Source organism: Gobio gobio (assembly GCF_949357685.1).
Source record: "Gobio gobio genome assembly, chromosome: 15".
NCBI lineage: Eukaryota > Metazoa > Chordata > Actinopteri > Cypriniformes > Gobionidae > Gobio > Gobio gobio.
In genome coordinates this window covers 29,304,076-29,319,933 of record NC_137108.1, presented here as the reverse complement: position 1 = coordinate 29,319,933, position 15,858 = coordinate 29,304,076, and the positions used below count along the sequence as shown (strand labels likewise).

The 15,858-nt window shown below is 37.1% G+C and overlaps 1 protein-coding gene across 1 annotated transcript in view; it reads right to left on the bottom strand.

Annotated features, from left to right (window-relative positions):
- The window catches only part of epb41l4b (erythrocyte membrane protein band 4.1 like 4B), a 33,001-nt gene that overhangs the window by 15,735 nt on the left and 1,408 nt on the right, over positions 1-15,858 (bottom strand). Inside the window, exons 2-11 of the mRNA XM_079836361.1 lie at positions 9,149-9,253; positions 8,834-8,876; positions 8,083-8,161; positions 5,449-5,493; positions 4,934-4,986; positions 4,702-4,822; positions 3,721-3,808; positions 1,609-1,697; positions 1,447-1,516; positions 839-1,008 (exon numbers count right to left, since the gene is read on the bottom strand). Of these exons, the coding sequence (XP_079692487.1) occupies positions 839-1,008; positions 1,447-1,516; positions 1,609-1,697; positions 3,721-3,808; positions 4,702-4,822; positions 4,934-4,986; positions 5,449-5,493; positions 8,083-8,161; positions 8,834-8,876; positions 9,149-9,253 (863 nt within the window). The remainder of the gene's footprint in view (positions 1-838; positions 1,009-1,446; positions 1,517-1,608; positions 1,698-3,720; positions 3,809-4,701; positions 4,823-4,933; positions 4,987-5,448; positions 5,494-8,082; positions 8,162-8,833; positions 8,877-9,148; positions 9,254-15,858) is intronic.

Here is a 15,858-nt window from a genome sequence, read left to right as displayed (position 1 = left end):
ATAGTTTTTTGTACTCCGATCAGAGTTTAATAATGAGTATCTGCCAATACAGAGTTCTGATCCGATACTTGTATTTTCATAGTGCTTGGAGAACATAAGTACATTTAAAATTATTAAAGGGAAAGGGGCTCAAATGTAAAACTATCACTACAGAGTAGTTCCAATATAGCAATTACTATCGTATAAACAATGGTGACACCAGAAGAATCATAAATATTTGTATTCTGAAGCTGAAAATACTGAATTATTTTAGACGAATATGCTTGCATCAGGACCCACAAATATCCCCCCATTGCATTATTATACATTATATACAACATTATATATAGTAGTTTAATGTAGTACTGACACTAAAACTCTGTAAACAATTTTTTTTCCTCAGTAATTTTCATTTTGGGTGACCTATACACAGTATAGATTGTCACTATCCATGATACATATTGTTGCAGTTTTGTATTGCGATATATGACACGATATGTTACACCCCATGGTAGACATTGTAAGTTAGACTGTGTGGTCATAATTTTGAATACTTCTTGTATTTTATGCAAGCAGAATAACTGCATAAAAAAGAAAATGGAGATACGTTTAGAAAGCATGTGTTCATGTGTGACACACTAGAACAGACCCCATTTGTTCTTGTGTATCACACATGCACATTTGAGCTTCCTTTCCTTATAATGGTGGCCAAACCTACTTGAAGGTGCATTTTCTGCCACTTACTGCACCTGACGTAAAATAAAGGATTGGGCTTAGGATAACCAATACCGAACAGTGAAAAAAAAAAAAAGCTTAATTGGCCCCGATACAGATCCTTGGGACACGTGTGTGTATGGACCTGAATCTGAACCGTGAGCCGAGGCGTGTGAAATCACTGCGGTTGCTCTTGTTGTGGGTTGTCTGTCTGAGCCGGAAGAAGGCGTGGCTCTCAACTGCACACTTCCATAAGTGCTTACACTCCTGAGAACTCGACAGCTGAAACACAAACGTGTGCTCCTGCTCTCGGCCCTGCACACACAAATACACAGACACACACAAAAGAAAGTTTTGGAGCACTTAACATTATAGATCAGGGTTTTTTTCCAAGTTATGAATAAATATTTTAAGATTATATTAAATTTTTTAAAACAATTTATTATTAATATCATTATTATATTATATAATTATTAAACAATTGTTTTTTTAAACTAAGTTAATATAAAAAAATATAAGTTGGCATGAACAAAGTTGAAGTTCTGCTAAATATTTAATTGTTCCTCTGACTTTAAAAATATTAAGCACAATTAAAATGTATTTTCAAGCATATAATTCCACAACAATATGAAATTACGGCAAATGTAAACATCATATCCACCAAGGTATAAAGGAATTTTTATATGTATAATTTTGGTAGTCTACAGAGTGAGCACAGATAAGTGAGTGCACGATTATGCATGTAAAACTCACCTGCTCATCATCCTCCACCACAACTAATGTCAGTCTGTTCTTCTTGAAGTCAAGACGGGTTATTTTAGGCCTAATTGGAAACATTTATGACCAGAATGTTGAGATGGAAAGTAATGATCCAGCCACTACTCAGAACAACAGGAATTTATCTGCGAATCTCACCAAAAAAAGAGGCCAATTTTGATGGATCCCTCAAAAACAAGGATTCCGGTGGGTGTGAGTCCCAGAGCATATTCTCCTCCATCCCGTCCCTGCATAGAGTTAGTATACAGAACTTTTTACACTAACCACACACACCATCTGGCATGTATATTATACAGAATACTGAGCAAAAGTTTGAGGTCAGTATGTTTAACTTTGTAAGTTTGGCCTCTTATGCTCACCAAGACTGCATTTATTTGATCAGAAATACAGTAAAGATAGTAAAGATACAGATATATTTGATATATATTATTACTAGAGCTGGGTATTGACACAAATTTCACAATTCAATTTGATATCGATTTGCAAGCTTTCGATTAGATTTTCGCTTCGATTCAATTCAATATCGATTATTTTGGATATGTATCAGGTATAATACATGGAAAATTTTCTCAAGGAAAACAAATTTCTGAACTAATGTTGTAAACTATGGGAGTCAGTTGATACTACATTAGCCTACTAATATTGAAGGTAAAAATTAACAGATTTTTATTAGGGGTGTAACGGTACACGTATTCGTACCGAACCGTTTCGGTATAGGGCTTTCGGTTCGGTGCGCGCGTGTACCGAACAGTTCCGAATGCAATCTTTAACAGTTAACAGCTGGCTTGTTTTTCAGCTTCACCCACCAGGTGAAGCTGAACCCACCCACCAGCTTCACCCACCAGGCTATTAGGATGCTGAACTCTCTCCCCTCATCCAACAGGCCGTCAAGAAGATGACCCCCCCCCCCCACCCCCGGAACTGTCTTTTGCACTACCATGACATTTGCACATTTGCACAATTGCACATTTACACAAACTGTCTTTGCACTACATGCCACTTACAGACTTATTTTTATTTTATTCTAATTTAAATGTCTATTTATCTATTAACATTAAACTCTAGTTTTAGTTTCTTTTTATTTGTTTTTTTATTTTTTTAACTTTAGTCTATTTTTAACCTATATGTCTTGTCTTCACTGTGGGATGGAGGGAAACGTAATTTCGATTGCTTTGTATGTCTGGAACATGTGAAGAATCGACAATAAAGCTGACTTTGACTTTTTGACTTTTGACTTTGACTTTGTTTTAAGCACGGAACACACTTAAATCCTAGTTCCCACTCGAACATATTAAGTATTCTGTCCATTTCATCACGAAATTCAAATGATAAATGCCATTTTGACGCTCTTTAATGTGACGACTGATCACTTTATAGGCGCGTAAATTCAAGCGGCCGCGGCGCGCGCAACACGATCATCTCTTCCAGAAGAATAAACTTGAATTAATATCTTAAGGTATGCTGAGGATACATTAACACTCACTGAAACATATCATATGTCGTGTAATCGCTCAGTGTTTCAACCGCGGAAAGACGTCAAACAGCTTGTACACAGTGTCACGCAGCATCATTTACCTCAGAAGTCATTCAGTGTCCACAGCTGTTAGTTAACTAGAGAAATCAACTCTTTCGCTAAATATATGCACACTATTAGCCTATATATATATATATATATATATATTTATTCTACTTAACCTCTTAGTGATGTCTTGATTATTTAATGTGTTTAGATAAATCTGTCATGAAAATGACAGCCACTAAATGATTATATTTCAACAACGAATTGGAGAAAAAAACAAATTTTATAATTAGATTTAGGAGTTAATGCAAAAACTGCCTTATGTGAAGTTTACATGTTTGCACACAATGTGTTATTTGGGTGTTGATTATTATATCTAAACATGAATATCAGCTGAATCTAGGCTCATAGTTTGGGCTATAGTTTTATATAAAGATTAATTCCACTACTGTAGAGGCATATTGCTGGTATAATTGAAGGTATAATGCAGCTTTTAATGTTTTAATACTGATATAGAAAGATGCAATGGAGTTATTATTGAGTTAGAAGATTGTCTTTGTAAAATACACTATTATTATAGAGCTATTATTATTGGTGATAATTCTGCTATTGTGAAAGTATAAGAGGGTGAAGTTAACAAAATATGAAGCCAATAATTTGAATATGCTCTTGGAACTGTAATCCTTGAAATCCAAGAACTGAAAGGATGTAAATTAACTAAAGTAAGTCACCTTCACAAAGTGCATGTCCACTCCATACATCTCCAGCCACTTGCACTTATTCAGGAAATTTAGCTCAGCTTGAGAAGGACTCATTCCCCTATAGAGAGATGCAACATTTTCATGAGCCACAATGAACACCATAACTCATCAGGACTCCGTTGTCCAGTACTCCATCATTTATGGCTAGACTACAGCAACTCCCTCTTGCACAGCCTGACAGCAACTGCCATATGTCCCATCGAGCGCATCCAAAGTTCTGCTGCATTTGTTTTTAACCTCCGGAAATCCTCTTACATTAAACTTCTGCTCTGCTCAAATCTTTACACTGGCTGACAGTATCTGTAAGAATTCAATTCAAGCCATTGTTTCTTACATTTATGCTCTGGTGGCCCGGCTGTTTTCAACCCCCAGGTCTATAAAGTCTAGAAATGTCTCATTTCCAAGAACAACAAACAATCCAGACACATTTAAACAAATGCAACAACTTATCCCAAGGGACTGATCAGCAACAGAGCACATACTTGCACAGTAGCACGCTGACTTTGATGATTGCTCTTAAAACAGGGTCAAATACAGAGCTGAGGATTTAATTAAAACCACAGGGAGACCATGTTTGGAGTCTGTGTGAACTGCATGTAAACATTTCAAGTGTGATTATCACTACCAAATGAAAGTGTCCAAATCGAATGAAGTGAGCCTGAATTGGACACTTCACTTCACAACACACACAGTCTTACACCATGTTCTAACCATGTGTGACGTGAGAAAGCATCACGCGATAAATATGTTTATCACCCGGCTGCTAACTAGACTGTGAAACTACATCTAGTTTGTTGTTTGCTAAACATCAAATGTGTTCTGATTGGCTGTGGCTTACATGGTACTTCCACTTTCAGTCTTTTAACCTGTATGTTAGGACATACAGTTACATGTTAGCTGCCAAACTGTATAGTATGGTGGGAAAAAGAAATACTCATTCATACTCATTACCTGCACTCAGCCCATTTGCGGTAGATGTCTGCCTCCATAAAATCCGTCTGTTTGGGTGAAAAGCGAAACTCTGATACCAACACAATAGAGTGTTCTAATGGATCACAATCCCCAAGTTCACCTATTAACACACGGAATAGATAGAAATGGAAATGAAAAGGCAAAAATCTACTGGAAATATGCAAATACATGAAAAAAAGTCCAAACTGGCCGTTAAACACTCATAACTCACTCTGTAAGCAATAAGCCCCGAGCTCCACGTATACATCATATGGACATTTTAACCTGCTCAGGGAAGAAGGAGAGACTTAATGACCCTTAAAACAGCCTGTAAATGTGACTTTCAAAACATGCAACTGTTTTCAAACAATGATCAAAATCCACTTCCGTAAAATGTGAGATGACGAGACCCCGTGTTTATGTAAGAAAATGTGTGCACCCTGTGTGGGAAAGTGTGTCGGATCGTATCGTTGCTCTTAAATTAGAAGCTGTGTGTTGGTTCTCATTGGAGTTTCTTTTATTAAAAAGGAGCAGAGCAGCACCCAGGAGACCAGACCCAGATTATACACACTGAAACAGAGCTTTTATTGGACCCCGGTAGAAACCCTGCCTCACTGTGCGTGTGTGACAGAGGGAGGGTCAGAGTTGTGACAGAGGGCAAAAGGGAGGATATGAAAGGCCCTCTCTTTTTCCACTGTGTGTGCATGTTTGTGTGTGTCTCGCTGTGAGGTAAGCGTAATTTCTTACTTGCCGGACAGTATGTCTTGTCTAAGCTGCAGTACGAAGAGATACCTGCAAAAGAAGTGGTTACACAGTCATAAATCTGTTTAAAAAAAAATCTGTCAAATATTTTTAAAATAGTTCCATGATATAAAAAGTTAAATATTACAGTGCAGATAGGTTAACTAATAACTATACACATTAGGAATGAACTGATATTAAAATACCGGCTAATATGATAAGCAGATTATTATTTGGTAACACTTTACAATAAGGTCGCATTAGTTAACATTAGTTAAAGGTAAGGTATTTATTTTATAAGCACTTTTTGTTATACTGGTTGAAACTCTCTTCACATCCTGAAAGCAATCAATTATAGAAGTAGTCTAAATATTAAAACATGTATCTTCTGTGGAAGTCTCAGGACCAAAAATATTTTCGTCCAGTCATACAGTGAACCTGCCTGTCAACATACGTATGGGTCCGCGCACCCTGCTCGCGCAGACTTTACACGTCATCCGTGCATTTCGTAAGGCTATGCTAAGTTGAACACAGTCAGTCACTGGGTGCCACAAATGAACAGCAGACACACAACGAGCTTATGCTGCGTTCCCGCCATGTCATAACCGTAATTACGAGATGGCAACCCATGGCGTTCTACCCTGTGCCGTTCACATCTTCAGACTCGGATTTATGTTTCTATGTCAACAACATTATCAACGGCGAAATTAATCTGCAGCAGTCAGGTGGTAGCTCTGTAAGTTGTTTATTAGGGCCCGAGCACCGAATGGTGTGAGGACCTTATTGTAATTGCTCAGTCTATTATTATTCTTCTCCGAAATGAATTGCAATTTTGAGGGCCTAAACATGCTCGAAAACTCATGAAACTTTGCACACACATCAGAAGTGATTGATAGCGCTGTTCATGCTACGTTTGACGTACAAATATGACATTCGGTAGACATGCCCAATAGCTACAAAAAAATCATGCAAATCATGCTAATGTATGCGATTAACGCCATGAAACAGGAAGTTCTTGTAATTCAGGCATACAATGTCCGATCTGCCCTAAACTTCACGTTTGATAATAGTCCTGACCTGAAGACATCTACATGGCAATATTCATTTATAGTCAAAGCACCACCTGCTGGCAGCAGGAAGTGTGGCACATCAAAATGACTTTGCTATTTTTCTCCAAATTTTACCCGCTTAAATGCATGTCGCCCACTATTCACTATTTTCCTGACCCCACCGGGTGGCGGTGGCCCCGGGTGCAAGGACCCTTTCATCGCTGCTTGCAGCTTTAATGTTCATTATTGTAATGTTATGAGCCATCTCTCGTGACACTTTGCTGAATCTGCTCTGGCTGTGTGTGACCTGCGTGTTCATGTGTTTTGAAGGAGGTGTGGCTTTGGAGACGCTCTGAAGCGAGGGTGGGATCTCATGCTTTCAAAACTAACATGCTATCGCTACCCTCTCCGCAATTGCCTACTCTACTTTTAATGCATTAAAGATGCAGTGTGTCAATTTTAACAGCATTTAGCGGAGAAGTTATGAAATGCATCACCCACCACTCACCCCTCCCTTTCGGAGCACATAGACAAGCTCCGGGGGCCGTCACAGGGCAAAAATGTTGTTGTCAGAGAGTGACTAGCACTCTGTAGAGAAGTTTGTCCATTTAGGGCTACTGTAGAAACATGGCGGCGCAAAATGGCAATTTAACTGTAAGGGGACCCGCGGTGTATGTAGATAGAAATGGCTCATTCTAAGGTAATAAAAACATAACGGTACATTATGTAAGGTCTTTATACACCACTGAAAACAAGAGTTATGTATATTATATAGGATTTCTGTCAATAGATCCTCAAAAATACTACACACGTTCTTTAACTAACGAACTAATGGGCAATATATTCTTACAGCATGTATTAACCTTTGTTAATGTTTATAAAAATGTGCATGTTCATGTTAGTTCACAGTGCATTAACTAATGTTAACAAATACAACTTTTGATTTTAATAATGTATCAATAAATGTTGAGTGACATCAACTAAGATTAATAAATGCTGCACTATTTTTCATTGTTAGTTCATATTAACTAATATTAAACAGGAACCTTATTGTCATGTGTTACCAAGTATTTTCATGTTATTTTCATGATATCCGATAAATGGGCGAAATAAAAATTCTATCCTCATTTTTCAAAATAAATTAAAAATAAAACCAACCAAACATTATGCAGCATAACATAATAATGTACAGTATGAAAAATGTATATTTATTTTGATCTATTTTATAATGTTATTAAATCATTAGTGTTTTTAAAGATTAACTTCCATTGAGTGTAAGATGACAGCAAAGGTAATCTAAATGTAAAAAGAGGAAATGACCATGCTCAATTTATTATTGACATACAGATATATTAAAAAATCTCGAATATCAGCTGATAACCGATATAGTACGAAAAAAAAATTCACCCAAATTTAAAAATGTTATGTACTCGCTCTCAAGAGTATTTCAAGTCTTCTGAAGCTATATGATAAATGTGTGTAACTTTAAGTCACTTCAGAGGACTAGCGTACTAATCCCTTTTATGATATTTTTATAGTGCCTTAGAAGACAGACACAAGAAAAAAAGCATAAGTGAATGCTGTTGTTTACCTGGTGAACTCTTCGTGAAGGTTATTGGGCTCTGAAGAATAGAATTTAACCCTGAAAAACAATCTGTATGGAGGTCCATCTACGACAGAGAGATTTTACGAGTAAGAGTATGTGTACGTTGGACAGACACTCAATGACAATTACATTTGTAGATAAACTTCAAAGGAAAAAAACAAGAAGCTCTCCTTGAAGGTTATGAAAGATTGTTGTCATAGAGACAGGCATAAGTCAGCTAATGTTGATTCAGTGTGACTCAACGGCTTTTAAAAGTGTTGTAAAGCATATACCATTCTGAAGGGTAGCACTGCGGTTATGCTGTAATATAGAGAAGACTCTACAGGGACTGAATCAATGGCCTCTTTTCACAGACAACATAGTCTTTTTTGAATTGCACACAGGTTGCATAGTCTGAAATATTTTAAATCGGTGTTGAAATCAAATTATACTGACACTGTTTCCATCTCCCACTTTCTCCATCCGACACCTTTCTCTTTGGTGATCTGTGTGGGGTGTGTCTTGTCTTGCACAGCATACACTAGGATTGGCTCTAGTCACGCCCATTGTATACACTCATAGACACTTGTCAGTACTAGTCACTACGGCAACAGTAGATTATGAGACCAAGGTCATCAACCATCTGTGACCAGTCAACTAAACAACTCCACAATAACTAATTGTGTGTGTGATATATATATATATATATATATATGTATATGTGTGTGTGTGTGTGTGTCGTCTTATGACTACTCACATCTAATCTGCTTCTTTATGGGTTTGGCTGCATCCAGCCAGTGCTGAAAACATAAGGAAATGTGAAAAACAGCATGGGAGGATTGGGGGTGACAGTGGGAGGGAGGGAGAGGGAGGGAACAAGACAAAGAGTTTGTTATTAGTCTGAGTGCTGAGAAAAAGAAAATCCTGTTGTTCTGATTGATGTTGAGTAGCTGTTTCACACTGACACACTCCATTTCTCATTTCTGGTCTAAGAGCTGCAGCTTATAGAAAAGAGGTCACTGCCACACACACACACACACACACATACGAACTCTCATTAAGTGCCACTCACCGCAACCTGCTCTTGGTCCATGAACTGCAGACCGAAGTAATCAGCCTCCACCAAATCCAAATGATACATAATCTGATCAAACAGATCCTGTCCTTTGGAATGTTTCTGAAACACACACAGATAAATCACTAAGTGCAGAAAGCTAGAGGCTTCACACTGATCTTGTGACAGTTTAAGGGGACACCTGTGGAGCATGCCGCTGGCAGGAAGTTGCTCCAGTGCGCTTGCAGGGCTTGATGGCCCTGATTAGGCACAGCGACGTACATGCTGCATTGATTTTCATATGCACTCATCACAGCTGAGTGATATAACTTAAAATATCTCATTAATCCTCTCAATTTTAGTCTTTTGATTTTTTTTTCTTCAGAAGAACCATAATATAATTTTTAAATTAAACTAGTTACATAAAATAAAAATCTAGTTAAAAATAAATGGATTCAGTAAATACAATTTTTCAATTTTAAATGAAAACTAAGAATAATATACAATACATTTAAATGCTCCATAACTAAAACAGCAATTTACTGTTCAGAACTTGGGATGCGTTTTTTTTTTCCTCCAAGAAATAAATATTTGTATTCAGCAAGGATGCATTAAATTGATCTAGTGACAATAAAGACATTTATAATATTACCATCAATGTCTATTTCAAAGAACTGCTGTTCTTTTGAACTTTATTTATGTAAAAAAATATGTAAAATATTAAGCAGCAGTTTTTTACATTGATGATGATAGTAAGAAATGTTGTTCTTGAGCATCAAATCAGTATATGTGTAATATTTCATAAATTACTGTTTTTACTGTAACGGGGACATCCATGAACATTTCTGAGTGATGATGCAAAGTAAATCCTTGAATAAGAGCTCTGAATTGATTAATGAAATTGACCATTTGAAAATGATTCACTGAAGTTATCAACAGGATTTTTTTTCAGCTGAATTTAAATAAAAAATGCAATTATAAGATCTGTCTTAATGCTCTCATACAAGACAAGAAAGGTGAAACAAATCGAATGACAATGTCTTTAGAAAACCAAATAAAAGTGCATCAGAATTGTCACAATATTTATATTTAGTTTTAAATCGGCAGCAAAATCATGGCAACTATATTGTGAATATTCCAAACCTTTTCGTCCAATCAAGTACTTCCCTACTTTATAGCATGTAAAAAAAACAGTACGCCAACATTGTAGTATGTTCGAATACTAAGGCAGCATCCGAAAACCTAGCCAGCTGACTCGTTGCCTCGCTGCCTTATTAGACAATGGCTTGTAAGGCAGCGTTTGTGCATGAAGGCATCTTACGAAACTAATTTCGGACAGACTTCTATGGCAGCGTAACAGTTTAATGATCTACAGCAAACTAGAGAGAGCTTTGGTGAGAACTTAACAAATATTTAATTACAACATTAGTAATTTCTTGCTAGACATTACATCAGAAGTGGAAAATGTAGGTAAAAAAAAACCCATACATTTACACAAACTGACCAACAAACGCAACTTTTGGACGGCATCTTTTTTTCCCAGCTTAACTGTCACAGAATGGAAAGCACAGGATTGTGGGATATCAAAGGCAGCGAAGGACACATATGCTGCCTTTAGATCAGATGAAGGTATCTCAGGAGACAGGAAGTGAAGCTAACATTAGATTCGGACATGCCTTGATGCCTTGGAATGTGTCCTGCGAAGGCAGCATTTTCCAGGTTTTAGACGCAGCCATAGTTTTCGGAAAAACATAAGGCGAAAAGTCCCCGGATGACCTACTTCTTCCGGCGAGATTCTGAAGTACTATTCCATGAGGCCACGGGAGGGGATTTATGAATTGAGGTGAAGCGATGCAACTGACGCTGGTAGGTCATATGATAATGACAACAGGGTGGATGTAGTACGTGAGGATTACATTCATACTACACACACACACGCACACATACTTTTTTTAACGGTTGCGAAGTTCAAATTGAAAGACGGACTGTACACGATTTTGGCGCACTGCTAGTCTTATTAAAAAGTCATTTGAAGGATGATAAACCTAGAGCACTTTGAAAAGCCAAAGAGAGATAAATGTCTCTTTTATATTTTTTATATCTAGATGAGGGGCAACATAATACCACACAGAGAAAACAAACTCTACAAAGAGATTATCTCCAGAGTAGTTCATGTTGGTCAGTTAATTTTCAAAGCCAGCATCAACTGAGATCAAAAACTCTTAAAAGAATGCAGATAATTGTGAATTTAGCTATTGATTTGTTCCATTTTACAAAGCATGATTGATTTCTTTTGTTGGTTCGAGGATGTTGTGAGGTGAAGGATGGAGCACATGATCAGAATTGGTCATGGTAATGGCAGAAGCTTCCTGTTATCATGAGCATGATAAGTATTCCCTGAGTGGAGCTCATGTCGGAACCCCGAATCAGCATCTCTACAGGGTAATCTCTAAGGAATTAGTCAATTATGACATTACTTGGAAATGGAACATTCTTTTGGAGTTTCCCCAAAGGCAACTATTAGAGAAGCTAATATAAGTGCCCCCCCAATTTTCTAAGCCATTTTTCCAATTACACTACCATTCAAAATTTTGGGGTCAGATTTTTGTTAATGAAATGAATACTAATTGAGCAAAAATGCATTAAACAGACCAAAAGTGACAGTAAAAACATGTATAACGTTACAAAAGATTTTCATTTTCAATAATAAATGCTTTTCTTCTGAACTTTACATTTGTCAAACAATCCTGAAAAAAAAAAATCACGGTTTTCACAAAAATACTTTTCATTTTACTGATAATAAGAAATATTTCTGGAGCAGCAAATCAGCATATTAGAATGATTTTTGAAGTATCATGTGACACTGAAGACTGAACATTTTTAACAGTAGTGCACATTTAACCTAGATTAGTTTTAATAACTTTTGTGACATGTTTTGCTGGAGAAGTGTGCTTAAATGCCACATTGCCACTTAGTTTAATATTTTCTTATGTAATGCAGTGACACTGATAAAAGTGTGACTTGGGTGTCCAAATAGTTTTTGGAGCCACTGTATAAGCTTAATAAGCTATGAAACTAATAAAACTCACCTAATAATACAATGACTTGAAGGATTGGAAACATTGAAATGTACTTATTGTTTTCCAATCGAAAGTGCTCTGGTCTATTGTGCTGACATTTAGTCTTGATAAAGGCTCGAAACTTTGATATTTAGACAAGCTCCACAAGGCACACAGACCAAATCTAAAAGACACTTGCTACTGTATATAAGGTGCACACAAACCAAGGCCGGAACAAAAATAGCTTGAAGTGTCAGAGGAGAGTGGCTGGATTTGGGACACACCCTGAGGGGGGCAGGGGGTGGCTATTATTCTCTTTGATACTTGCTGCTGTTCAGGTTGACCTACAACATCCCTTAATATACATAAATCGACATGCATTTTAGTGCCGTTCTGTTCTCAATACACACAAAATAGCACAATCAAGTTCTGCATCAAAAATAAAAATGGTTCACTTTTGAAACTAAACTGATTATCAGGTTAGATGTTTGGGTTTCAGATGACATTGAGAGCGGTCAAAAGGAATTTATGATTTGTTAAAGCTAAAGTTCTGAAACAAGGCATTTTATTAATTCATTGACATGTTCAGACCTGTATGGCATAACATTTCCTGACTATGACAGCCGTGTTTATAAACCAGCGATAAGCAACAATGTCTTTGAAATATAAAACGATAATATGATGTGTGCACTGTGAACTTAAGGTGTTTACAGGGCCTGTATTGAGAAGGAAATATTTTCAATTAAATCTAATTATATAACAGTTCTAGTCCTCTTATTGTATTGGCCCAGTGATGTTCCAAGAGTGTTGTTATTCTTTATGACACACTTTTGTATCATTTTCGTTTGTCTATGTTCATGTGTTCTAGACCAGAGCATGTGATTGGTGTGGAAGCAGATTTTGCCTGAAGAACGGGTTTTTGACAGTAGGCATATGCGTTTTCTCTTGCTCCATCATAGCGAGTGTCTCTATAGCAAGGGAAAAAAATGTAGAGTGGAGCACTTTGAACTGCCAGTAATTTACTTTGCGCAAGTAAACAAATAAAGAGGCGAGCAATTTTCATACATGCTCTACTCTGTTAGTCTGATGGTAACAAATCTCAAGGGGACGGCAGAATTACATTAAACCAGATGTGTTATGGTCACATGACGATGACAACATGGAAGATGTAGCAGGTTCAGATTACAATCATTTAAAGCACCCCTATTATGCTATTATAAAGGTTCCTACTTTTGTTTTAAAGGTCTCCTACAACAGGTTTACATGCATCAAAGGTCAAAACACTTTCATTTTCTTATAATATACATTGCACATCACCACATTTTTCAGTGATTCTCAAATGACTAGTCGAAAGATTCAGTCTCTCTAAATCCCTCCATTCCACGAGCGTACTATGCTCTGATTGGTCAGATGGCCCAGTCTGTTGTGATTGGTCTACCGCTTACAGCGCTTGACAGAAGCTAATCGCACATTAACTGAACTTCAGCTGAGGCTTCCTCAGTCCTCAGTGATTGTACACATGGTAAAATCGACGCCATCGCACATCTTTACAGTATCTATCCAAGCACGATTCCAATGATGGAACTTTGGAAGAACTAGATATTCAACCCAAAACTTTATCGCAAGGATGACTTGAGCAGGACCTTTCTCAATGATATGCTACTCAGTTTGACGTACATTCAGATGTTGCAACTGTAATTCCTCACCATCAGCATTAACAAGTGTACGTACATCAACAAATGTGTATCTTTCGTTTCTAATTTATAGTGGTGCCGAACGGTTCCCATCGCGTAACCCTTCCGTTCCGTGCGATTCTGGTTGATTCTGGTCTACCGTGGGGCTGATTACTGCCACTCTTTGGAATGTAATACAAAAGCGTCAGTCGTTGCCTTGGTAACACAATGGTTTACTGATGATATGAGATGTAAATAACGACTGCATTATGGAGGATGATCAGATATTTCTTTTCATTTTATTATTAATTTGTGTTTAAGTCACTCAAATAGAATGCTTAGCCAGCAACAGAGAAACTGAAGCCAGGCAACAGACAAGTGACCAATCCTGAGTGGCGACGTCACTTCACGGATTCTACTAGCACGATTCAGGAAGGTTAGACAACCGTGCAGAGAATTTCGGGCCGAGAAAACTTTGTAATCATGCCGTGGAAAGTGGAAACACAACTGGAACCGTTCCTTACCATTCTAAGAACTGTTCAGCTTGACGGTGGAAAAGCGGCTATTAACTGTATCAGCACTAACGTGAATGACTGATGTAACATTAAAGTTTGTAAAACAAATCTTGCGCCATCCTTTATTATTACTCAAAGTAATAACAACAGATAATCTGCATTAATAGACATCATTTTAAGTGATAGTGGCCCACAGCTGATTAGCAGAACTATTTCAGTAAGACAGTAATAACATGAATAATTCGGTTAGCTGGAGACCTACACAATATAAAACACAAAACAACTTATCTTGAGCACCCAATAGAAAATATTTACATCAATAATTAATCATACTTACAGGTTGTTATTCTAGAGCAAGTTGTTCCTCGACTAAATAAAATGGGTACTGTCCCATCTTTAATGGATAAGTGTTTTGTCAATCCCATTTAGACCTCACAGAGATTTGAGAAGCAATCCGCTTTTAACCACATCTTCATCCTTTGGAAGTGTTTACAAAGAGAATTTGCTTTTGCAGAGCAGCTGTTGTCAACATGTTCACAACACGAACCAGCAGTGTTTGAGGGCGAGTCAAAGTAGACATTGTTTATGGGCAGCCACTGAAGACCATAGACAGGTATTATGCAAATGTGTAACGTATGCAGGTCACGGAAGTGAGACTGGAATTCCTGACGACTCATTTAGGCCGATTCTTTCTTTTGGAAGACGTCGACTTATCATGCACTTTTGACTTTACAACTTTGCAGACCGTTTACATTCACCAACAGCTATATTACACATGAAGTAATAATCGAAAAAGCATAATAGGGCACTTTAACACATTTATAGCCTACTATATAGAATATTTTTTTAACAGTTGCGACCTACTCCGAGAGTATGCGGCATTGGACGCAACCACCATCTCCAAAACCATTTGTCACTCCTTTCCATATAATACCGTTCTATGCCTGTGTTGTGAGAAATTGGGTCCTCCCTCAAAATTGGGTCTCTGTTAAGACCCTAAGCAATCCCATTGGCTCAAAGAACTTTTAATGGGTACTCGCTTAATTACAATTCCTGCAAATTTATATGTCATTTGAACTGTTATAAATGACCATTAATGTCCAGTTTAGTTAGCTTACATAATGGCATTACATATAGATATCTGATTAACCAGATAGCTTAGCTTATATACAAAATGCATTTGCATGTACCCTACATGTATTTACAACAACCTTATAGTTCCATAAGTGTTAAAAGTCCATATAATTCGGTTTTAAAAGCATGATGTTCAATTATTCAAATAATATTTTTCATTATTGTTTATAAACAGTGAAAAATTCCATAATGCACAAATTGTTTTAATATGCACTATATAGCAAGCAAGTAGCATATTTCAAATCAATGTCGTTTGTATGTAGAATAACTAGTTGATGGAGATTGTCATGACACCGATTTCTGTCTTGCTTGTTGGCAGGTTTTTGGTTTCTTTGGGGAGAATTGTT